We start from the raw sequence: 25,633 nt of genomic DNA, 5'->3' as shown, positions 1-25,633 counted from the left end.
AATCATTTTAAGGTGTGTTGATTTTGTTTATGCTGCATTTGTTTAACTCTGTGAAGTTGTGATTCTTTGCAAGTCTAAAATATTTGATGGTCTAATAAATAGTTGACCAGCCAATAGCGAGGTAGGAGAAAGAATAGGCAGGAAGGTAGTATAAATAGGAGAAGAACTCTGAGAAGAGGATGGAGGAGCAATGAAGGAGCAAAGAGAAAAGGGCATCAAGGGCCAGCCACCCACAGAGTAAGAGTGAAAGTAAAATACACTTAAGTAAGAGAAGGAAAAAGCCCAGAGGCAAAAGATAGTTGGGATAATTTAAGATAAGAAGGGCTGGCTAGAAACAAGCAAAGCTAAGGCCAGGCATTTATAATTAAGAATAAGCCTCCATGTATGATTTATTTTGGAACTGTGTGGCAGGCATCCAAAAGAGTAAAAAACAACCAACAATATTTTGTCGGTCCAACATGGGGCTAGAGTAAAAGAAAATCCAACAACAGTTTGGCATACCAAAGTGAGACGCTGATATTTCCATATAAGGCCTAAGAAAGCTGGGGGGAAAGTATACGGCTCTTTTAAGAGTTCATAACAAGTTCCCATGAGATTGTACAAAAGTAGGGAGTGGTTTTGTCAAGATGGCTCAGTGAGTAAGGGAACTTGCTGCCACACTTAATAACGGGTTGATCCTTAGAGTCCGCATAACAGACAGAGAGAAACAGTCTCTGCTTGTACACCCACACACACTCGTGCATACACTCCAACACAAAGTAAATGTAAAAACATTTTAAAAATGGGACTGGAGTGATGGTGAATCAATGAGCAACTGAGCTCAGATCTCCAGCACATTGTAAAAAGCTAAACAGGTCAGCCTGTACCTGGAAGCCAATTGCTGGAAGGTAGAGAGAGGAGGATTTGGGAAACCTGCTGACTAGCCAGGCTAGCCAATCTGTGAACTCCAGGTTTAGTGAGAGACCTTGTCTCAAAAAAAATAAGATGGGTTTGTGTGTATGACTATGTGCAGGTGAGTACAGTTGACCATGGAAGACAGAAGAGAGTGTTAGATTCCCTGGAGCAGAGTTACCGGCTGTGATGAGCTGCCCAATGTGGGTGTTGGGAACTGAGCTCAGATTCTGCACAAGCACAATAGATGCTCTTAACTACTGTGATGTCTCTCCAACCCCAAGAAAATTTACCATTTTAATGTAAAATATTAATAGGGGAAACTCTGTGTAAGGCATATTAGAACATTTTAATCTTCCTTGTTTTTCTGAAAAGACAAACTATTCTATAATTTTAAAAGCTCAGTCAAATAAATTTGTATTTGAAAAAAAGAACTTACTACATAGCCAAAGCTAGCTTCCCCCTCACTTTGTAGTCCAGGCTGGCCTCAAACTCAGGGCATTCCTCTTCCTCGGCCTCCAAAGTACTTAGATCATAGGTGTGAGCCACCATACTCACCTTTTCTGAAAAAAAAAATCCAAAACGTAAAACCAAAATAAAAGTGTTTTTGGTTTTTTTTGTTTTTAAAGACAAAGTCTTCACTATCTGGCTCTAGCTGTTCTGGAACTAGTTATGGTGAACATTGTGTTTAGAGGATATTTTACTCGTGTTAGGCTTGTGAAAACAAAATGGTTTTAGCTTGTATAATCTGTGAGGCAGTTGCTCCTATCTTGAATGTTCCCTGTCAGGAGGCTGGAGATGGGCCAGTTCCTTGTGCAGTTGGGCTATTCTTTAAAAATTGCTGATTGTTACAAAATATTTCACTGCCTCAGTGCTCCCTACAAGATAATGGGTCACAGGATTCAACAAGTTAGCTGTTAAGTTCTGCTTTTGTTATGAAACACTTGGGGGCTGAGGCACCTGCTGGACAAAATCAAGGTGTGTGTATGTGGTGGGGAGATTCACACTCTTAACCCTTTGGGAGGCAGTGGCAGCCAGATCTCTAAGAGTTTAAGACCAGCGTGGTCTACAGAGTGAGTTCCAAGATAACCAAGGCTTCACAAAGAAACATTGTCTCAAAAAGAAGAAAAAAAACACAAAAACAAACCACAATCAAGCCTTGCCTGTACACAGACAGGATCTGAGTTAATTTGGCTCTCCAAAATTATAACTGTGGGTTTTGCCTTTATAATCTTTTGGCTAACAATGGCCAGTGCCTTACTTAGGAAACTCTTTGGTTTGGTTCTGGCCAGACTCTTTTTAATAAAAAGCCTCTGATTTACTAAAACTGAAAGTTGAATCAGACTGGTGGATCTCTGAAGGACTTTAGACTCACAAGGAATTAACTCTTTAGATCAGGCTACCCTCCAGCCCACAGAGACCAGACTGACTCTGCTGAGTGCTGAAATTAAAGGTGTTGCACCACTACATCCGGCTTTGTTCTAAAATTTTAAAAATTCATGGTAGCTACTGTACTAAAAAAAATAAACAAAGAAGTGCTCAAGGGACTCTTGTTTCTGAACTGTGTGACCTTTGACGGGTCACAGAACCAGCTATGAGCACCCTAGGGCCATTGTTTTGAAACGGAAAGACTACAGTTCCCAGAGTGCCCTTCGTGGTTGCCAGGAGCAACCACAGAACGCTGACGAACAGAGGCTGGAGTCTGAGGAAAAACTGATTCACTGCTGTCAGCCATGGGGATGGATTACTACGCTGTGCTCCAGGTCAATCGCAACTCAGAGGATGCCCAGATCAAGAAGGCGTAAGTGGACGGAATCGGAGCCTGGCTCCTGCTGAGGCAGCCCCACCCTGATGCCAGCCAAATCGCTTCCCGGTGAAGCTTAGGGCAGGCAAGGGGCACCTCTTTCCTCTTGCATACCAAATCCTGGCTTTGAGCTGGTCAGGACGCAGACTGGAAATTCAGACACACCTGTAGTGCAACAGTGGGCTCCCCGTGTCCAATCCTCCGCCCCACTATGTCCTACTGGGTCATGTTCGAATTCCTAGCTATGAAATGAGGACAACGGATAATTTGGACCTTATCCTGAGTCTCATAGAGATCACAGGACCGTGAACCAGAAATGACTTGGACAAGAGGATGTTACAGTTTCCATTCTGGCCATTATATGGGTTTTTGTCACTAATTGATACTCATCTCTGAATATCTCTGTCAAGTCTCAGGGACTATGTGAAAGTCTAGATATGGGTGTGATGGTACCTGCCTGTAATCCCCAAATAGTTGGTGCACAGCCTGAGCTGCATAGGCTGCACAGCAAGGCTCTGTTAAAAAAAAGGGGGGGTGAGTAAGTGTGTTTAGGGGGGCATCTAGGACAGAAGTCAGACTGTATTGTTGAAATTTTTTCTCTTTTAAATTTTTTTCTTTGAAAAACGTTTTGGGCAAGAATTTATTGAGCACTAATTTCAGGTTGTGCACAGTGCAGGCCATTGACATGGAATATGTATTGCTATAAAAGAAGTACCTGGTGCTGTCTTGAGAGGTATCCTGATAATTAAGCCAAAAACCAAGGCTTAAAGGAGGGTTAAGGTGCTCTGTCATGGGCTGGAGAGGAAGAGAAGAAACTGAAGTTGACAATTGATTGTGCCATTAAAGGTATGAAAGAAAAGGAAGCATCAAGGCAACTCGAGGTTTGGGGACATGCTAGCTGCTTGTATTGGATGTGGAGAAGCTGTTCTGAGAGCTTTCTATCATTGTTTTACTTAATCCTCAAGTGACCCTGAGAGGTAAATGCCATTGTTATCCCAGGAGCTTGTATGTGACGAATGGAATCAGAAATTAGACACCATCCCTACCTCCCTAGGTCAGGTTCCTGTATGGATTGAAGGGAGTGTCCAGTGGGGATAGAGAAAGATGATAAACTCATTTAAAAATTGAGAAAAATTTGGTACAGTGGAAGATGCCACCCATTGCTCAGGGCTTTCACTGGCCAGTGAAAGGTTCCACTATCAAGTGGAAGGTTTCCATGATAGAAAGCAGGTGGCCAGTGGGACTCATCAAACAAAAAGTTACCAAACAGACAAGCACAGCTTAGTCACTGGAAGGCGAACTGCACTGGCTAGTTTTATGTCAACCTAGCACAAGCTAGAAACCCTTGAGACATCAAGTATGACACACTCAGGCAAGTCAACCTTTCTGAACCTCAGTTTTTATCTCTAAAAGAAGCAAAAGTGTGGAGGAGGAGACAGACCAAGGAGAAAGGGATATTGCCCAGTTGGTAAAATGTTTGCTGTACAAGCTGGAGGACCTGAGCTGGATCCCTAGAACCCACATTAAAAAAAAAAAAAAGTTGGGCTGGAGAGATGGCTCAGTGGTTAAGAGCATTATGCCTGCTCTTCCAAAGGTCCTGAGTTAAATTCCCAGCAACCACATGGTGGCTCACAACCATCTGTAATGAGGTCTGGTGCCCTCTTCTGGCCTGCATACACACAGACAGAATATTGTATACATAATAAATAGATAAATAAATATTTTTAAAAAGTTGTGTTTTGCTTGTAACCCTGGCTCCTGGGAGGAGAGAAAGGTAATGAATTCCTGTGGTTGCCTAGACAATCAGCCTAGCTACTTGGAGAATCCCAGGTCAGTGAGAGACTGTGTTAACAACTGAGGTGGACAGAGGAACAACAGGAGAGGTTGTCCTCTGACCTCCACATGTGTGTGCCCACATGTGTACCTGCACAGATGCACACATAGGCAAAATACACACTTCTTAAAGAGCAGGAGTTGTGGTATTAAAATAGGATCAGATGAGATATTCTGTAAGAAAATGCCCAGAAATCTGGCATACGGACTCATGGAGATAAGAGCGATAAAAAGAATTGTATGTTCCCAATGATAGCCCATAACTCTTCTACTGTAACTACTTTTAAAGTTTGAGCCTTGTGTATGCTACAGTCTCTCATGGGGGTGTCTTGAGACAGGCAGATCCTTGGCACTTGAGAACCAGCAGCTGTAGTAGAATTTATGAGACAGTAAGAGATTATCGCCAAAAAAAAAAAAAAAAAAAAGGTAGAAAGGTTGACCTCCGGCCTCCACATACATATGTATGCATACACACACTCACAAAATACTGAGCCTGTATAATAAAGAAAATCTCCATGCTTATTACTGATCATTGAGTTAGCACCTTCTTCAGTATCATACATCCAGTAATTTATTAGCATATATCCATTCTATTGAATATGTGTTTCATTATGACATTTGCATATACTGGGATCAAACACACACACCATTTGTTTGTTTGAGACAAGGTCTGTGTAGCCCTAGCTGGCCTGGATCTGGCTATGAAGATCAGTCTGGCCTCAAACTCACAGAGATCTGCCTGCCTCTGCTCCCGGGTGTATACCACCATACCTGGCTTCATGACACACATTTTGAACCATGACTTCATCCTTTCTCTTCCATTCAAGACAGCTGATGATTAAAGAGGTGTCATTGTATAAAGAAAGTTGGGGAGTGAATATTAGCTTGAGGTATCTGGATTGTCTGCTGAAGGCAACAAGGAAATGAGTGAAGAGATTCAGTAGGAGAGTGACGTCAGAGTATTTTAGAAGAAAGAAAAGGGGGAGAGGGGAAAAAAGGAGGGAAGAAGAAAAGGAAGGAGAGAGTAGAGAAAGAGATACAGGGAGAAACCCATTCGCAGTGTGCAATAAGAACTAGAGAGGGCTCTTATGGTTACAAGGGAAACACAGCTCTGACATAGTTGCAGGGAGGAGAGGCAGGATGACAGTCCAGGCATGTACGAATAATCCCTTATTAAACTCTCCGCAGAGCATCCACTACATGTCCTCAGATACTGCAGGCATCCCGGGACTGAGGGCTGGCATGGCAGATAGTAAATGGGACAAGAACGAGCACAGAGGTGGAAGAGTGCCAGGGCCTGATGGGACCTGAGGGCTCATCCTACACCTAAGAAGCCTGTGTTGGTCCTGGTCCTCTGTGAAGTAGACACCGAGATAGAATTAGATGTAAATAGTGTATGACAGGAACCTATTCTATAGAGGGAGCCTGCAGACTTCAGCAAAGGTCCAGGACCTGTGGAAAGAAAGGGTTGGTGGGTTTTAGGTAGAGAGAGCTAAATGTGGCTTGCAGGGGAATTGTCAAGCCAAGTTGATAGAAGATGTTGTGTCAAGCATGGAGAGTCTACCCATTTAAAGGCTTGGCTCCTAGCACATTGTGCTACTGGGAAACAACTAGCTCATGAGGGGATAAACTTCATCATTAATTAATTAATTGATGGGTTAATTTCTTCATATTGGAAGAGGCTATCACAAGGCAGGGAGTATTAGAAGCAGCACGTCTCTGGAGGCTGGCCTTTGATGTCTTGTCCTTGGACCCTCCCTCACCGTGTTTCTCTCTTCTTCTCTCTCCTCTCCCTACTATTTCTTTCCTTTCTCTCCCCTATCCATCCTCATTTTCTCTGCTCCTCCTCCCCCTTTATCCTCTCTTCTCTTTCTCCCTCACCACTTTTCTTTCTGGCTGTTCTTCCTGGCTGTCATTCAGGTGATCAGCTTTGTTCTTGTTATGATGTTCAGCCTGAAAGCAGCAGTGCTAGCCAACCATGGATGAAAACTATTCGCCAAAATAAGTTCTTCCTCTTTTTAGGGGGTTATTCTCAGTTATGTTGTCACAGTGACACAAAGCTGGCATTGGGGGTGTCCCGTGTCTCACAGGCGAACCATCACTAAATCTTTACTGAATTAGGTCTCGGCTGTGGGAGCTAAGAGGACAAGCAGGCTTTGACAGTCATCTAGGTGGCAGCTGTCAGGACTGCTGGCCAGTTGTGCTCTCTACCCCAAGGTCTCTTCCAAAAGATCCAAGCAGTACACCCACAGCCACTGATATCTGTACCACTCTCCATGGTTAGCCGTGCTCCAGCCCTCAGAAGCAGATCAGAGGCAAGGGCTTGCATTTTCTCGCTCATCTAGGTACCGGAAACTTGCCCTGAAGAACCACCCATTGAAGTCAAACGAGCCATCTGCACCAGAGACATTCAGGCAAATAGCAGAAGCCTATGATGTGCTGAGCGACCGTGAGTGATGGTGGGGCTGTCATTCGCTGCTCCATTAGGATAATTCCTCAAGTGTCTAGGCTGTCAGTAAAGAGTAAGCAATCATCCTCCCTGCTCAGTATCTAGACGAACTGAGAGCAAACCAGGCCATCAGGTGGGTGGACTCATTGCTTGCCCCGCTGAGGCAGTTCAGCAGTGGGGCATGTTCCCTTGCCTCCAGCCAGGCAGAGAGGAGCCTCCCTGAGGTTCAGAGGAGGATGCCAGCTTCTGGGGCAGAGGGCTGAGGAGGAGCAGGCACTCGTTTATCCTTCCCAGACTGCCTCCAGGGACAGAAGGAGCAGAGAGCCACAGAGAGCCTTAGAGCCATAGGAAATCAGTTGTGCAGGGTGAGGGTGACTCACGACCCAGCAAAGAACAGCAGCCCAGCAGGCCTCCTTAGGGCTGCTTTGGGGACTGTGATTGTGGCTATTGTTCATGAGAATAGCTAAACTATGACTCCCAGCCCTGACTTTTCAGAACTCTCAAATTTGCAAGTTCAGAATTCTTAGATTCTAAAATTTAAATTCTAGCTTCCCTTCCAAAAATGAACTAGGCCAAACCAGGTACATACCTGACCTTCCAGTTCCAAACCAGGCAAATTTTTCTCATTGCTTTTCTGGGCTATCTGACCATACTATAGACTCTATAGGATAGACAAATGACTTGGAAACTCACACAGTGATAGTGATACTGAAGCTCTAACTTCTAGACAGTTCCAGGCAGCAGGATGCAGAAGATAAGGCTGTCCTGGCCCATCACCTTCCCCAGCTTTCTCACTAGCTCCCAGCCTCTCCAGCCTCACAAGCCCCATGTCCCTCCTCAAAGTCACATGTATCCACAGCCGTGAAGAGAGGCATCTATGACAAGTTTGGCGAGGAAGGCCTGAAGGGTGGGATTCCTCTGGAGTTTGGATCTCAGACTCCATGGACAACAGGCTACGTCTTCCATGGCAACCCTGAGAAGGTGTTTCACGAGTTTTTTGGAGGAGACAACCCCTTCAGTGGTAAGAATCCCACCCTACCCCTTGCCTCACTGGGAAAGAACACAGCTGGAGAAAATACCTTTTTTGGTGGTTATGTTTGGTTACTTTGTATTTATTATTATTATTATTATTATTATTATTATTATTATTATTATTGTTGTTGTTGAAACACGTATCCCACACCAGCCTTAGACTTGCTGTTTAACCACGGATGACCTTAAACTCCTAAATCCTCGCCGGGTAGTGGTGGTGCACGCCTTTAATCTCAGCACTAAGAAGACAGAGGCAGGTGAGTCTCTGTGAGTTCAAGGCCAGCCTGGCTACAAGAGCGTGTTCCAGGACAGACTTTCCTTGAAAAACAGAGAAATCCTGTCTTGAAAAAAACAAAAAATAAAGGAGGGGAGGAGTGGAGAGATGGCTCAGTGGTTAAGAGCACTGACTGCTCTTCCAGAGGACCGGGTTCAATTCCTAGTACCCACGTAGCAGCTCACACCTGTTCATACTTCATATTCCAGGGAATCTGATAGTCTCACACAGACGTACATGCAGGCAAAACACCAGTTTGAATAAAATACAATTAAATAAATTATTAAAAAACAAAAAAACAAAAAAAAAACTCCTGGTCCTCCTGCCTCCCATATACTGGGATTATAGGCATGTGCCACTACACCAGTTTTCTTTCTTTTTTATTTTTAAAAATTTTATATTTGTTTTATGTGTGTGGCAGTTTTGCCTGTAGGTTTGTGCACATGTGTGTGCTTGGTGCCCAAGGAGGTCAGAATAAAGCATCAGATCCCTGGAACTGGAATTAGGGATGGTTGTAAGTCGCCATGTGGGTACTGGGAACTGAATTTGGGTTCTCTGCAAGAGCAACAAGTGCTCTTTTTTTTTTAAAAAAAAAAAAGTTTTTTGAGACAGGGTTTCTCTGTGTAGCCTTAGCTATCCTGGAACCAGCTCTGTAGATCAGGTTGGCCTCAAACTCGCAGAGATCTGCCCACCTCTGCCTCCCGAGTGTTGGGATTAAAGGCACGTGCCACAACCGCCTAGCACCAGAAGTGCTCTTAACCACTGAGCCATCTCTGCAGCTTCCTAGGCTTGGTCTCTGTAGTACTTGTAGTTCCAAATTCATTTTGTAGTCCAGCTGGCTCTGTATTCATGGTGATCCTGGATTAGTCACCCAAGTGCTAGGATTACAGGTATGAGTCACCACATTCAGCCTGGTTTTCTCTATTTGAGAAATAAACACAGTACTTGGAGGGGAAAAGGATTACTTATTTGAGTCAGGATCACTCTCTGTAGCCTAGGCTGGCCTCAAATTCTTCAGCCTCCCAACCCCTGGATCACACATGTAAACCACCACACCAAAATCAGAATGAAAGTTACTGAAAAATATTCTAACACTCCATTTCTTTTCCTCTCCTAAACGCAGCTACTTGTCATTAACATCTTCCATGTCCTTCCAGAAATCTGCTGTCTTTAAAAATAGTCTGTGATGGGGGCTGGAGAGATGGCTCAATGGTTAAGGGCCTGCTCTTCCAAAGGTCCTGAGTTCAATTCCCGGCAACCACATCTGGAATGAGGTCTGGTGCCCTCTTCTGGCCTGCAGACATACACACAGACAGAATACTGTATACATAATAAGTAAATAAATATTTTTAAAAATTAAAAAAAATAGTCTGTGATGCTAAGAATTGAAATTGGGGCCTTGTATGGTCAGAGCAGTGGTTCTCAACCAATGAGTCACAGCCTTTCAACAAGCCTCTAACTCCAAAACTATTTACATTACAATTCATAACAGTAGTAAAATTACAAAGTAGCAACAAAAATAACTTTATGATTGGGGGTCACCACAACATGAGGATCTGTATTAAAGGAAGGATCACAGCATTAGGAAGGTTGAGAACCACAGTTCTAGGCAAAGACTTTATCATGGAACTACATTCTTGGTCCTTGGTCTTGGTTTTAAAAAGGATTTTTTTTTACATTTATTTAGAGAGTGTAAATCAAAGGACCACCCTCAGGAGTCAGTTGTCTGCTTCCACCTCAAGGAATTGGTCACAGTGCCCTTATTTGCTGAGCCGTGACACAGGCCCCCGGGCCATCACATCTTCAGCCACTGCACATTCCCTACTGCTGAACATTCACCATCTAACTTGACACATTCATCCCATGACATTAGTCATGACAAACTGCGTACATAACAGCCACCTCTGCAGAATACAAAGGGCCCTCTCAATCCATTCTACAAAGGGCCCCACATCTAGCAATATATCATAGTGACCAAGGCTACAGTTTCTGTGGTAAAGTGGTCTGGTGGTAGAGGTCCTAACATCATTACTCACTAGCTGTGGAGATGTGAGCATGTTGTTGACCTCTCTGGGCCAAAAAGTAAAGAAGGTCACTGGGTACAGAACCTGATTCACAACAGGCTCACCCAAGGTTAGCTGTTTCTCATCTTAATGGTATAGATAGGGCAAGCATTACCCCATACCACAGACTAAAGAACTGAGATCCAAAGAATTATAGTATAGTATAGATCAGGAAAGGTATCTCTCTTTTGCTGCATCAGGCTAAAGGCAAGGGCATCAGGCAGGCAGGGGTAGATGAGGCTGACGGAAGGTGCTTGAGGCATGCCAGCAATCACTCACAGTTGCCATGGACCACCAAGTCCTTCTTCATATAAACTAGTAACTCTAGAGCAAGTTTATGACCCTGGCTTGTCTAGAATATTCTTGGGAGAGACAGAGAGGGGCCAGTGGGATCTGAGGGTAGAGTAGATGGGTGGTTCGAACCTACTCCACCTGAATGGAGTCTTCTCTACTCTACCAGGTTCTTCCCCTTAGAGCGGTGTCACAGTGTGTTCACGCAGAAGGAGCTGGCAGCACCTCACTCTGTGGGAATCCCAGGAAGCACTGGGGCCTGTCAAGCCTGATGCTCACTGGTCTGAAGCTAAGGGTAGCTTCTTAAAGCCAGTGTGGTGGCTCATACCTGTCATTCCAGCATTCAGGAGACTGGGACAGGAGGATTGCTTTGAGTTCAAGGCTAAAACCAAAATGAAATTAAATGAATAGCCCCTTGGTCTGTAGCTCTGAGAAGTGGAAATGTTACATTGAAACTTAGCCCTGGGTCACTGAAGAGGTTGAAGGGAATACGTGTGTGTGTGTGTGTGTGTGTGTGTGTGTGTACCTGTCTGTGTGTCTGTCATCTGTCTGATTTGTGTCTTCGGACATTATTTCTGTTACTCATCTTCCCATCTTCTTTTAGAATTTTTTGATGCAGAAGGAAATGATATAGATTTGAATTTTGGGGGACTTCGCGGCCGGGGAGTCCAGAAACAAGACCCTCCAATCGAACGAGACCTCTATTTGTCCCTTGAAGACTTATTCTTTGGCTGCACCAAAAAGATTAAGATCTCCCGAAGGGTGCGTATCAGCTTGTTCCTCTTAGCAGGCACCTTCTAACCCTACAAACCTCCCTGTCACCTCCCCTTCCCCTAACTGTTGGGAAACTCGGTGATCCTTTCTGACAGAACCATTGTATCTTAGACCAAGAGACTCAGCAATTTTAGATTTTAGATTCTAGAATCTGATATTTGAAATGGATAACAGAGAGGATTCACCTTTCCTTCTGGTGCAGAAATCATTTCTGCAGCCTCCTCATGGGAACAGGATCCTTCACTTTTCAGTCCAGTCCCACCATTTTGGAAAGTGGAGGAGCAGGAGCAGAAGGAATCTCCTACGAGTTCCATTCCAGGGCATTTCCAGACCACATTCCCAAGAGTATGTGCATGGCCACAGGGTGGACATGGAGGTGGGCTGGTACAGTCTCTAAGGTGACAGCTTAGGGAAGACCCTTGTGAATATCTGTTGCAGTATTCATTCAGTCCTTGGCCTGACCGTGGTTTGTGGTCCAGCCCTCTTCCTCCCTTTGCTTGGGAGAGATGGCCACTTTGGCCATGCTTCCCAAAGGCAGTTCTCTGTGCTCATTGGATTGGGGACAGAATGGTGGGATGCTTTGTATGAGGTTCAATAGCTTACCTTCAGAAAGTCTGCTGCACTCTAGTGACCAGCCCCTATTTTCTTCATACCAACCAATAATTTAAACTATAAACTGAAGTCTGGGGTCTCTAGTGGGCTTGTACTAGACAGTAAAATACCATGGAGCCTGGAGAAGGGTTTGGGAGAACTTTGAGATAAGGTCAGACTTCTGGGATTTGGAGAGAGGAACCTTTCACTGTGTTCCTGTTGGTGACTGTTGTCTCAGGCCACAGCTTCATCGGTCTGAGGACTTGCTTTGCCTTGGAGAGTCACAAGCTCTTAGATCCAGTGGCAGTGGGATGGGAGTGGGAATGGCTCTGGCAGTTCACCCGCATTGCTATGGGTACTGTCTGAGCAAGAACTCCACAGAGACATCCCAAATCTACTCCTCACTCCCACCTCTATTGCTGCAGGTGCTAAATGAAGATAAATATTCCTCCACCATAAAGGACAAGATTCTGACAATCGACGTGAGGCCTGGGTGGAGGCAGGGCACACGCATCACCTTTGAGAAGGAAGGGGACCAGGTGAGAGGGTGAAAAGCTGGCTGGGGTGAGTCTCCAGGCTCACATGGTGGGAGGACTGAGAGGGTAGGAGACCATGGTTTGTTTGTTTGTTTGTTTTTCTTTCCCTACAAGTTCTGGACTAGTAGAATGAGGTGGTCTCTAGAGTTCCTTCCCAAAGACAGAGCCTCAAAATGCTTCTGTAGATGCAGTTTGGGGTTATTATCATTTTACACAGTGGGAAAACTAGGGCTCCACATGGAAGGGACTTGCTCAAGATAAGAACACAAAAAGCACCAGATAGTGGTGGTACACACTGTTAATTCCATCATTCAGGAGGCAGAGGCAGGTGGATCTCTTTGAGTTCGAGGCCAGCCTGGTCTACTAAGTTCCAGGCAGCGAGAGCTGCACAGAGAAACCCTGACTCAAAAAAACAAAAAACAAACAAACAAACAAACAAACAAAAAAAAAGGACTTGATCCTCAGCACCACTCCTGTAACCCCAGTGCTGGCAGACAGAGAGACAGAAGGGCCCTCAGCTTCCCCTCCAGTGTTCTTGGGTAGTAATCCCTAAGAAAGCCCAAGGAGAGAGGCTGCTCAGAAGCATTTCATTAATGATGATTTGAAATTAAAATACATATCTGTGGGAAAACATCGAATTACTGTGCTAAGGATGCTGAGTCCTTATGTGCTGAGATGAACTGAAATAATGGAGGGCTCAGAGCTGAAAGAGATTAATTCCCTTGCCTATACCCATTCTCTTTCTCACCTGTAGAATACCTGCTTCCAACAATCACTCTTCAATATGTTTCACTGGGAGTTGAAGCCAATCAGGAGGCTGAGGCAGGGGAATCACTTGAGCCTAGGAGTTCAAGTTCAGTCTTGACTTGGTGACTGTGTCAACTTGGGCTACAGAGCAAGACCCTGTCATAAGAAAGCAGGCAAACAACAGATACTCAGAGCCAACATCCCCTGCTCTGACCAGCATTTCCCAATCTCCCCATATGGCCCTAGAGTGTCCTCAGAGCCCAGCCTTTGGGCCTCCCTTTATCCTGGTCTTGAGCTTGCTGAGGAATAACTGTCGGGTTATTTCTCACACTGGGAGCTGCAGAAATAGCTTTCTTTCTGCCTACAGAGGCCAGAAGAGAGGTTTGAGTTCAGGGAGTCTTGCTGAAGCAGAAAAATAGTTTCTGAGTTACTGACCTGCAGAGAAGTTGTCTGGGCCAGCTCAGTGTCCAGCTGTCACACAAGGAAGTCCCTGCCCCATACTGAGTAGGCTTATATGGACATGCTCAGTAGAGAAGTACTTTGGGAATGGGGAGTGAAATAGGGCAGGTTCTCTAGGAAGTGGCCCTAGGCCACCCTGAAAACTGGGCATAATTCTCCGTTGCACAGGGGAAGACATGGAGGCAAGCAGTGGCTGAAACTTGGCCAAATCATGCAAGCAAAAAACCTGTTACCCCTTGGCTTTTCCTGCCCAGGGCCCCAACATTATCCCAGCTGATATTATCTTCATCGTAAAGGAGAAACTGCATCCTCGCTTCCGCAGGGAGCTTGACAACCTCTTCTTTGTGTACCCCATTCCTTTGGGTAAGGTGAGTGTGTGCAGTGCAGAAGAAGAGCATGGAGACCCAGAATGAACCCCACTTGTAGAATCTTAGGCTTCATCTCCACCAACCAACTTCTAGAAATCACAGGGTCTTGTGTCTCTCTCCTTGGCACTGGGTGGATCTGTGGAATAGCTCCTCCTTGCCCCCTTCCTCATTTTTCTACACACTGTCCTGACCCTGCCGCTGTCCCCACTGTCTCTTCAGGGTGCCCCTGTTGACTTCTTTGCCCTTCAGACTTCAGGATGAGCACACCTGCCTGGTTGAGGCACTTTCATACCTGTCTACCTCACCCTGGAAACTCTTCAGTTACTGTTACTGCTGTATGGTCCTCCTTCCACAGAACCTGCCATTACTGCCTCACAAAACCCTTACACTCTGTTATCACCAACCCGACCTACCACACACTTCAAACTGACTCATTCACAAGTAGTTCCTGAACAGCCTTTTGCCTCCCTGGTGTCCAGCTCAGGGTTGGAACCCAAGTAAGCTCCTGAATGCCTTTAAGATAGAATGGCCGTGGTGACATTCTGCATATCCACCTCTTATTCAAACCTCTCCAGGCTCTCACCTGCTGCACCGTGGAGGTGAAGACCCTAGATGATCGTCTGCTCAACATTCCCATCAATGACATCGTCCAGTGAGTATATCCACCTGGTGACAAGAAAGGATGGAATGTGCAGGCTGTAGCCACAGGAGGGCTCCCTCAGGCTGAAATCCAAATCCACCTTTCTCTCACAAAGAAGGAATGCTTTTCTCTAATATGTATGAAGCCCCCGTAGAGGCCTGAGAACCCCAGTATCAGTCACTCTCTTGCCTCCATTCTCAAAACTTCTCATCAGAATATGCAGGAGTGGCCCCCAAGTGTTTTTCCAAGAAAGGTCCCTGACAGGAAAGGTTTGACTCCGCCCCCAGAGTCTGCTCTGCTCCCTAGGAAATGCCACACAGCCCATTCCTGTGGTCCTGGGAGTTAGGGCGGTGTGGACCCCTTGGGCACTCTCTCTCTCTGAGACTTCTACGCTTCTTTTCTCTCTCAGTCCCAAGTACTTCAAGATAGTGCCAGGTGAGGGTATGCCACTGCCTGAGGATCCTACCAAGAAGGGGGACCTCTTCATTTTCTTTGACATCCAATTCCCCACCCGCCTCACACCTCAGAAGAAGCAGATGCTGCGCCAGGCATTGCTGACCTAATTCTGGGGCACCTGGACAGGAGCAGGGATGGAGAGGGCTAGCTGGGCCCTACACACTCCACCCCCACAGTGAAGATGGGGAAGTGTGAGACCTTAGGCCAATATAATAAAGATTCCTTTCCTATCCTCTATGACCTGAAGTGTGCTGGAGAGAAGCTTCCTGCTTTGCCTTCCTTTGCACCCTGAAAAGACAGGCACCTGGGGTCCCATTTGGCTTCCTAGGCATGGACTATTCCCTGAGGGTTTAGAGCCTCTTGCTTACATCTTGGTACATGGGGCAGGGCTATGTGACTGACCCTGTCAAAGGTTCCTCTGCTCTTGCCATTTCACAACATATATGTACAAAAGGAACCTTCTAGGGACTGTGCTGCTTTGGGAAACAGGAAACAGGAAACACAGAAAGACGGCACTTGTACCTGTGCTCTGGTGTCTATGGCTGAGCTGCCACCAGACCTTAGGCCAATCTGTATAGACTCACAAGCTTCAGTTAAAGTCACACCCAGAACACAATGCCAGAAGAGCTCTGTCTGCCTCTGGCTCTGGTTCCGTGTCTATGAGATGGGTCTCAGGCTGCCTTTGGGCCAGTGTTCTGGGAGGCATGGCACTTGGGCTCTGTCCAGGTCTGTCCCTGACTCTTGCATTCCTTACTAACTTGCTTAGTAGAGCTTACACCCTGCCTACAGGTGTGAGAACTGGGTCTTTGGTGTGAAAACTCTTGGTAGACTCATGGTGAGATTATAGAGAGGGTCACTCCAGGTGGCCTGAAGGAGATCCTGCTTCCAGGTGCAGCCAGGGCTGTGTGGCCCACACCAGTACCTTCAAAGTTGACAGGACTGTGTTTCTTTTCCATGCTGGTATTTGAGTTTAGGCTGTGATGAGGTCTAGGCAACAAGCAGATTCAATGGCTTCCGAGATGTGAGAAAAAAACAAACAAACAAACAGATTATCCATATTGCTTAGAATCCTGCCATTCAAAGTGCCCTATTAGCTTAAGGATTTGTCCTTTTGACTTTTCAAAAAAAATTTCTTTGTTTTTCGAGATACGGTTTCTCTGTGTAGCCCTGGCTGTCCTGGAACCCGGTAGCCCTGCCTCTGCCTCCTGAGTATTAGGATTAAAAGTATAAACTACCACACCCAGTTTTTGTCCTTTTAAATTTTGAGGCAGGGTTTTCAGGTGGCTGAGGCTGGCCTTGAACCCCTGATCCTCCTGCCTCAGCATTCCACACACTGGATTATAGGCATGTGCCACCATGACCAACTGAAAGATTTTTTTGTTGTTGTTGTTCATTGTTAAAAGTGGGTGTTCAGCTCTTGGCAAGCATTTTGTTTTTGAATATGTTCAATCTTGTCCCTGCCGGCCCCAAACCCCTGAGCTTGTTATCCTACAGCCTGCAGTCACCTCTGATTCTTTTGTTTTTCAAGACAGGGTTTCTCTGTGTATCTTTGGGGCCTGTCCTGGAACTCATTCTGTAGACCAGGCTGGCCTTGAACTCAGAGATCCACCTGCCTCTGCCTCACCAGTGCTGGGATTAAAGGTGTGCACCATCACCACCTGGCTAGAGCCATCTTTAAAACACAATGAAGGCAGCGGCATGGCACTCTGTAGGCCAGACTGGCCATGAACCCATAGAGATCCTCCTGCCTCTGCCTCCCAAATGCTGGGATAAAAGGCATGTGCCACCACCACCAGATGGTCCTTTTTAAAAAATAAAGTCTTTTTGTTGTTTGTCTTGAAGTGTTTTTCCTACATTTGTTGGTGCACCATATGCATGCAATATTCTCAGAGGCCAGAAGGGGGCGACAGATCTCCATGGAACTGGAGTTACAGATATAGGTACTGGGTCTGCAAGAGTAGCTAGTGTTCTTAACTGCTGAGACATTCCCCTAGTCCTGTGAATCCTTTTACAATATCTCAACCCCTTCATAATGACCTTGGAAAGCAGATGGCAAGTGAATTGCTGCTCTGTGGAACTGACAACTGATTGCGACTGCCTGCTGTGAGAGCAAGCCTCGAGCTATAGGGAGGTTGTGGAAGTAGAACTTCCACTCTTGTTACCCTCCCTCCTGAAGGACTCTGTGGGAAGCCTGGCTTCCACCAGACCTTTATGAGATTCCTGTCACCTCAATAACTGGGCTATCTAGGGGGCAAAACAGGGTTTATCATCACCCACTCATATTCCTGTGGCTTCTGCTATATTTTTAAATAATTGCCTCCCCTTTCTCAGATCATCTAATATCATTCTCCATCATAAATCCAGTGGTCCCACATCTATACCACATGTCAGAACACATGGCTGGCATATTGTGTGCCCTCACATGACCTGTTTGTTAGCTGTTGGTAGACATGCCTAGGGTAGACATTCCCTGAAGGACTTAACACAATGGCCAGACCTCCATTTGTTGTGTCCTTGTGTGGTGAAGCAAAGAGCCCAGGTTGCACTGCTGACCCACCCTCATTGTGGCTTGTTATCAGGCCTGAGACTGTGGCTGGAGTTATCAGAAGCCGAGGACTGGGCACACTGTTCTCTGGGAGTCAGTCTAACATCCTGGCCTCTTGTCAAGCACTGGGAAGGTGCAGCCCTCTAGCTCTGATCCACATCCTGCTAAGGAGTGGAGGGCCAGAAGGCGGAGCAGCTTTAGGTTGGGAGGACATCCTGTTGTCCAGGCCTGGCTTCACAGTGGCCAGACTCAATTCCCCAAGGAGCCACAGTACTGTATGCCTTGTCCTGGCCCTCATCCGAAACCTGTGTAAGATGGGCCTCAGAGACTTGACACAGTCCAGATCTGGGACCTCACAGTCCCCACTCCTTGAAAAGAAGCAGCCCTGCCTCGCTCTCCTACCTGAAGACAGCTGGAAAGAGGATGAACTGAACAACCTAAGCCTTGGCTGGTCACCAACCTCGGAGAGGCTAAGACTTCCAAGAGAGGGTCCTTAGAAGTCAGGTGTGGTGCTGTAATCTCAGCACTTGGGGAGCTGAGGCAGAATCATAATAAGTTTGAGGACAGCCTGGACTACAAAGTGAGTTCCAGGCCAGCCTGGGCTACAGTGTGAAACCCTGTCTCAAACATCAAAACAAAATCCCTACAAGCTGAATGTTCGCCAGGGACCCAAGCCCAGTCCTTCAGTGGGTCAGGCCTGCCCTGTCCTGGTTCAGGGCACGCCTAAGGGTGTGATTATAGTCAGGGAGAGCCTAACTTGCCCTCGGGAGTCTATGACTTGGGGAGGTAGATTATGTGTTTTAAAACAAGCCCACCCAAACGGAAGGTTCTGGAGTTTGTCTACATCTCTCAACAAGTTGATGTTTGGGGACAGGAGTATTTTCACTGTGCAGATGGGCAGGCCTGGCCAGTGGGGGTGGGGATGGCAGCTCTAGAGTGCCAGGTGCTGAGTGACAGCTTACAGAGCCCCAAGGGAAGGGCAGGTGGGCAAGGGTTCTGCTGTTTCCCTGGGCTGATCCATTGTACCCTCAATGTAGGCTGGGTCTGGAGGAATGGACTAGATGACCCCATGACCCCCTCCCCTGATGTTACCATCATCCCTTTTGAAAGTCACTGGCTTCCTCCCCTGCCTGCCAAGGTGCTGAAAAGGCCCATTAGCCCAAGACCTCTAGACACAGTTTATGAGAGATAGAAGACACCAACGTTGAGCTTGCTTTATGGGTGGAGGCTGGCTGAGCTGGGCTGGGATTGAAGACAAAGATTTGGGTTTAACTGTTAAAAATGACTAAGGGCTCAAGGTCTTGGCTGGTGCCAGGCCTTCTCACTGTGGGGCCATCGGCACTGGAGCACAGGGAGATGAGGTGGGAAGGGAGTAGGGGTGAGGGAAACGAGGGACTGGAAAGGTGTGGGGCTGGGCAGAGGATGGAGGAAAAGGCAGGGCAGGGAGGTAAGCAGGGTCCAGCATCAGTGGAAGATGCTCAAAAGGGTGCCTCTCGGGATCCGTAGGCAGCCATCAGAGCCCTTTTGAGCTGCTCATAGGTGACAAACATCACTACGTTCCAGGACCCCAAGCGGAGAAAGGAAGGCATGAACCTAGAAAGAGAAAACACAAGTCATGGAGGTACATCCACCCTCTGCTTCTACCATGGAGCCTGGCCATTCATCCAGCCCATGGACTCTATCTCAAAGGAGGCTGAGAGGACCTGGAGAAGAGCCCCACAGCTCTGTGCCCAAGAGCAAGAATCTCCAGCAGCCAACTCACTGGTTTTGCTGTACTGGTGAGTAGAATCCTCCAGCATGCTAGGCAAGCACACTACCACTGAGCCACTCCCCTTCCCCTCTAAATAATAGAGGTGACCACAACTTTGGGATGTTTGGCACTTGGCTGCATCTCACTTCCTGCTGGTTCCCTCCCTTCTATGAGGCCTGGAGTTGGGTGGGGGTCAGAGGCTCACCCCTTGTAGAAGGCTTGGGGTCCCTCCTTCCGGAGCATGGTAAGGGCACAGTGACCTGCGCTGCGGTACTGGCCCAAGGCAGAGTTCATATATCTCGTCTTGACCACATCGACGGGGGAGGCGATGACAGTGGTGCAGAAGCCCGCCCCGAAGGCGGAAGTGAAGTGGCAAGGGAGGTCATCTGCCACAGAGCAGTAGGAAAGGCGGTGAGCTCTCCCCAGCCCACCCTGACCGGTGATTGCAGCAGGAAAGAGTTGTAAGGAGAGGTTTAAAAGACACAGACTGCAGCTAGGATCCCTTAGAAGGATTTAAAAGATTCTTTTGGCCAATCTAGCCTGTTCTATTATGTACACAGTGAATTTGAATGGTGAGAAATATAAACTATAAGCAAAAGGCAAACAAGATGAGAAGATGTGGTCTTTAGAGAACGATAGCTCTTACCGACCCCAACATACCTGTCATGAGGTTGGCCTTCAGGAGAGTATCCTTGATGAGGTCATAGGTCACTAGCTCAGCACAGTTGACAATGGCATTACGGGCAACATTGGGAGAGGTTCCTGTAGAGGAAGGATAGTTTGTGTGAGCCCAGGGTGTGAGAGAAAGGAGGGGAGGACAGGAAAGCCAACACCCAGCACACACCTTTCCAGAGGCCCCGGATGCCCTCCTCTCGTGCAATGGTCTTGTAGGCTTCGACGGTGCTCTGGTACCTCCGACCACTGCCAGCCCGGGCCTGAGCCTGGAAGCGGACCTTTACCACATCTGTAGGTTGGGCCACAGCAACAGCTAGGGCACCTGTGGTGCTACCTGCCAGGAGGCGGCTCCCGATGCCTGCATCTGTGGGCACACAAAGGGTCAGTGGTCAGCCAGGCTTGCACTATGTACACCATACTCTTGCCAAACCACCATGCAACTAGACTACTCTTGCTCTATATAGTCCTCACAGGGGTATAACAAGGAGTAACACAAAATGGAGACAGTACTTTCTCAAATGTGCTCATTTAAGCTACTTTGCAGCCTTGGGAAATCAGTCAGTTCCATTTACCAAATGTGAAACCCAAGACCAAGAGAGGTGACTTCTCCTAGTAGAACTGGACTTGAGACAGGTTGTCGGTGGAGCTCTACCTCTTCCTACAGTGGCATCCTGGGAAAAGCATCCTTGCCGTAGGTGCTCAGTTTCCTCACATGTCAGGGGGCTGTGGTGACACACACTTAATGTCAGCACTTGGGAGGCTGAGGCAGGTAGAGATGGCCTGACTCCAGGCCAGCCAGGGCTGTATAGTAAGAGCCTGTCTCAACCCTCTACCCTCCAAGGAAAGCTTATTAAGGAGATAAAAGAATGCAGGCTATCAGGGCAAAAAGGTGTGGTTGCTGTCTCTCCAGTGTGCCTCTGGCCCAGTCCTTCCCCTATTTCAAACCTCAGGTGACCCAGGAGGTCACCTACTGCCATGGTGGTTGTGAGGACTCTCATGGGCTCATACCCTGCTCATAGCCTAGACAGCCTTGGTGGGGTCCCTTCCACTTCTCCACTCCTCTGATCCTCCCAGGGGTCTTGAGAAGCCTAAAGGAGCCATTTAGCTAGGCGAACTAAGGTCATAATCGGCTGGGTCCTAGCTGCACACTCACGTTCTGAGCCCTTGGTGTAGAACTGCTTTACAGAGTCGTAGAGGCCAATGCGGACCGAAGCAAAGCTCATCTGGCGTTGCAGGCCGGCGACCAGCCCATTGTAGAGGCTGCGTGGACCCTCGGTGCGCACCATGGTTAGGATGGTGCCCAGCACGCCACGGTACTGGGCGTTGGCTGCGGTGTGCACTAGCCCTTGATTTTCTCCTTGGATCTGAAAGGCCAAGATGGAGTGGCTACAAGCACTGGCGGATGGTTCTGCGTATCTCATGCCAGCTCTAGGATTCTCATCGCCCCTGACGGGTCTGACCCAGGGAGGGAGCTACATTTCATCCTCACCTGCAGCCGCACTTTGGCGGTGTCTAGAGGAAACGTGATGAGATCTGCAATGCAGGCAGCTGTCCCAGCTCCCAGGAACTTTACAGTGGCTGTTGGGGGCACGTCTGTGGCCTTGAAACCAACCATGATTCTGGTCTCCTTCTACCTCCCAGAAGATGGAGAAAAATCGGAGAAGTGGGAGCCTTCGATCAGCAAGACGAGACAGAGGAACTCTGCCGGAATCTAAGCCAAAAGAAGAGAAGACATTGGGTAACAGCGTCCCCCAGCCTCCCTCCCTCTCATCGCCTACTTATCCCTGCCCACTTTCCCTATAGGTACCAAGAAGGTCTCAGGGGTTACAGGAGGGAAACCAGGGGAGAGATCCAAGAGTAATCACAGGGTCTGGGAAGCAATTCCTGCAAGGAGCTGAGATTCTGTGAAGGGTTCCCTCTTATTTAGTGTAGGGACAATGGCTTCAGGGTCATTCTAAGACTGCCTCACAGCCACCAATGGGCTCCTGATCTGCTGGCACAGACTACAAAGAGGAGGCCCACAATCCTGTTCTGTGGGTCTATCCCAAGGGCTACAGAAGTAAGGAAAAGTTCTGCCAGAGCAGGACCTGGCAGGTCAAACCCTACAGGAGAGGTTCTGGCTGGCATGTAATTACTGAAGAGACATGTTAATTCCATCCTTGCCAGCCCCCACAGCTCAGGTCCTTTGCTTCCACAGGTGTAGGTTTACAGAGGTTCACCATCCACCTCTCCAGGTTTATTGGCAGGCACAGGGGAAAGACGGGAGACCTGGTCCACCAGGAGGCCTGTTTGTTTTCCTCCAGTGGGGGGACATTCTCAGTTCTTTGTGGTGGGATGGGAGGAGCCCGTCACGGCTATGCAGAGGAGATACAGGAAACCAAAAGGCCCATTTTGTTCTTAGAATTGGAACACCACCCTTCTCACTGCCCCAGGAGGAAGTGAGCCCAGCACCCAGTGGGGGAGGGTGACCTGCTTCTTCTTCCCTAATTTCACTTCTCTGATTTCATGGGTGCAACTGTTGTGAGCTCAGCTTGATTGGTTGCCTGTGTTGCTAGGGCTCAGAAGGACAGCCCTAGCTGGGGGAGGGAGGATGTGGTGGTAGTCACCTGTGAACACAGACAACCATGGAAACAAAACAGCTGGGACAAACAGGGCCATCAGAGCAAGTTACCATGATAAGGGGTTCTCTTTGAGTCTCGGGCCCCTGGGGTTTAGTGAGACTAGGAATCAAATGGCAAACTGTAAGGGTGGAGGTGCTCCTAGATTCCACACTCCTGAGAGCAGCCCGTGAGGCAGCTGCCCTCCCTAGCTCCCCGTTGTCTGCAGGCTCCACAGCTGCTCAGTTTGTTCTGTTCTACACTTAATGCCTCGGTTTTCTCAGTCCCAGGCTCTGAGGGGCCCCTTCACGCCAATTCAACAGTTATGAGAGGCGTTGAGCACACCTCTTCTCCAGGCGTCAGTGGCATGATGCATGCATGTCTGCCTGATCTCATAGCACAGTGGGAAACCCAGAAAGATGAAGTTTGCTGTCCAGACCAAAAACAGGTGGCCCAGCTGCCATTATGAATGCTGTTTCGGGTTTTACAAAGGTCAGGCCCTTTAGGGTTGGGTATAGAGGCAAAGATCACCTGTACTAAAGCTATTGCTACAACTAAAACCCAGACCTAGAGAGTTAATCGTGCTAGGCATGGTGGTGCATGCCATTAGTTCCTAGACTTGGGAGGCAGAGGCAGGTGGATCTCTGAGTTCAAGGCCAGCCTGGCCTACGTAGGTCAGAGACCCTGATGACCGCCTGCAAACAAAACAAAACTTAAAACCATTTGATAGGACCAGACAAGTAAAACTGTAGGTAGTAAAAAGCTAATCTCATTCACAGGGATGGTCAAAGAAGGGAGTTCAGATCAGCAAGATGGGTAAAGGTGCTTGCCACTGAGTCTGAGGAGCTAGGATTGATCCCTGGGGCCCAGATGGTAGAAGTTGTCTTCTGACCTCCATCTACCTGCCCTGGCACCCACATGCCTTCACACACACACACACACACACACACACGGACAAAATACGACAAATACAGAACCAGATGCCCAATAAACTCCTGCCCCCTCTGCTGCTGACTGTCCAGTCCGGTCCCGCTTGGGTTAGGATTTCCTTTACACACCGCAGACCGCCATCTTTAAGGACCAGAAGGCGACCAGGGTGGCGAGAGGGTGTACTGAACTGTGAAGAGTCACTTGCCAGGGTGGAGGAGGGTAGTTCTGATGACCTGTTGACTGCAGTCCTGGACTACAGACCTGAGGGAGGACAGCCGGCTTCCTTAGCCTGGCTCTTACCTGGCACGGAGCTTTGAGGTCTCACACTGAGGCCTCCAGGATCAAGCTTCTCTAAAGGTGTCCCTTTCTTCAAAACTGCCAGTGGCTATCATGGCCTGATCCCCTCGATTTTCCATAGAAAGTGGCTGGGAGACGAAACACTTAAAGATCATACTATGTGTCCTGTGGGTGAGAGGAAAGAAGCCAAGTTTAGAACGGGTTGTTCTCTTTGCAGGAACACAGCCTACAAAGGAAGGGTCACCAGCCTGCTGGGAGGGACTCAGGGCCTGTTTCACTCAGGGTAGCCACGTCTCCCACACTCTGGCTGAGTTCCAAACTTCTTTCCCCCACAGTTGTGTAGATAGGCAGCCCGGCTGTGCTGGGACACAGTCACTTGACTGTTGAGTGGAGCACTGTGTCTCTATGTGCGACCATGATAAGCAAGCTCAGTCCCGCTGTGTGTCCCTACTCCCACCTCTGGTCTCAGGCAGATTGGAGAGTCCGACAGTGTCCAATTAATTTCTAGGCCTCCTCCAGGCACAAACAACCCCAGAAACCAGAACAGGTTTGAGGGCACATGGCACAGAGCAGCCTGGTGACAGTCATTCTGGTCACCGCTGACGTGGAAGTCCCCTACCCCCACCCCCACAAAGGCAGGCTGTATGCATCGTGGCCAAGGGGAAGGAGTGGACGGATAAAGGCTAACCTACAACCAAATGGACGCCAGAGACACAGAACAAAGGAACTTGGTAAAGGAAAGAGACAGGAACAAGAGAGGGCAAACTAGGCCTCCAGGGAAGGGAAAAGAAAGCAAAGAGAGATGGAGTGGGAGGGAGCAGGTGCGACCGGCGCAGGGCTGGGGCCACGCTCACCGGACCGCAGGAGAACACGCTAGTGAGGTTGGCGGTGTCCGAGCGGTGTCCGACGACGGGCAAGTGAAGGCTGCCTAGGAAGCGCTCGATCCGAAGGCACTGCGGCGGGGCTGATAGTGGCTGCGAACCCGCGGCTGAGGAACTTAAGGCTCGCGGGCGTGGTCGGGGCGTGGTGTGGCCGGGGCGGAGCCAAGGCGGCCCACTCCCCCGGGTGAGAAGCTGTGGTGGTTGTCTGGGAGGCTAGTGTCGCCCTTGTTTCCGCGAGGGCAGATAATCTCGGCCCTCTGGTCTCTGGTCCCGGCGTCTGGTCTTTGACTCTGCCCCACTGTGAGGACAGCCAGACTGACTGGACCCCACTCTGGCTCGCGACCCTACGCTCTGCAAGCCACCTGCGGACCGGGCGGGGCGCGGGCTCCAGGGACCGGAACCAACCCGGGCGCGGCGGTGGGGTGAGGCTGACGTTCCCGCCTTCTGCCGCTCCCTGGGGACCCGGGTGCCCAACGGCTGGGGTGGGGCGAGGGCACCCGGCCTCCCCCTCTCCGTGCGGTCCGCAGCCAGGCCTGCGCCCCGCAAGGAAGAAGGCAGGGCAGAGCCCAGCCTGCTGCAGTCCCAGCCCGGAAAAGACTCAGCAGGTGGGCCGGACCTCAGCTAGATAATGGTCATGCAAGGGTGACAGACATAAAAATAATACTTGAGCCCTGAGTCCGGACTAACGGACATTATGGGAGGAAGCAGGTCTCAATTTATCTTTGGACTGTGTCCCTGCTTTGGTACGCG

At 48.4% G+C, this 25,633-nt stretch overlaps 2 protein-coding genes across 2 annotated transcripts; one reads left to right on the top strand and one right to left on the bottom strand.

Annotated features, from left to right (window-relative positions):
- The first annotated feature begins 2,597 nt into the window (after positions 1-2,597).
- Positions 2,598-18,828, top strand: Dnajb13 (DnaJ heat shock protein family (Hsp40) member B13). The gene is made up of 8 exons (XM_050154478.1): positions 2,598-2,692; positions 6,874-6,977; positions 7,837-7,998; positions 11,242-11,399; positions 12,428-12,541; positions 13,999-14,112; positions 14,688-14,764; positions 15,162-18,828. The coding sequence occupies exons 1-8, from the start codon at positions 2,625-2,627 to the stop codon at positions 15,313-15,315; spliced, it is 951 nt and encodes a 316-aa protein (XP_050010435.1). The 5' UTR covers positions 2,598-2,624; the 3' UTR covers positions 15,316-18,828.
- Positions 18,829-18,952: 124 nt separating this feature from the next.
- Positions 18,953-25,378, bottom strand: Ucp2 (uncoupling protein 2). Its single transcript, XM_050154479.1, has 8 exons — positions 24,857-25,378; positions 24,006-24,167; positions 21,668-21,889; positions 21,332-21,542; positions 20,348-20,542; positions 20,164-20,265; positions 19,709-19,889; positions 18,953-19,346 (listed from the first exon to the last, which is right to left on the bottom strand). Exons 3-8 carry the CDS (start codon positions 21,791-21,793, stop codon positions 19,232-19,234), a joined length of 930 nt encoding a protein of 309 aa, XP_050010436.1. The 5' UTR covers positions 21,794-21,889; positions 24,006-24,167; positions 24,857-25,378; the 3' UTR covers positions 18,953-19,231.
- Positions 25,379-25,633: the final 255 nt, after the last annotated feature.

The sequence above is a fragment of the Alexandromys fortis genome, unplaced genomic scaffold, assembly GCF_014885135.2.
Source record: "Alexandromys fortis isolate MF-2015 unplaced genomic scaffold, M_Fortis_MF-2015_v1.1 scaffold_77, whole genome shotgun sequence".
In the NCBI taxonomy this organism is placed as follows: Eukaryota; Metazoa; Chordata; class Mammalia; order Rodentia; family Cricetidae; genus Alexandromys; species Alexandromys fortis.
This window is presented reverse-complemented; position numbering and strand designations above follow the sequence as displayed.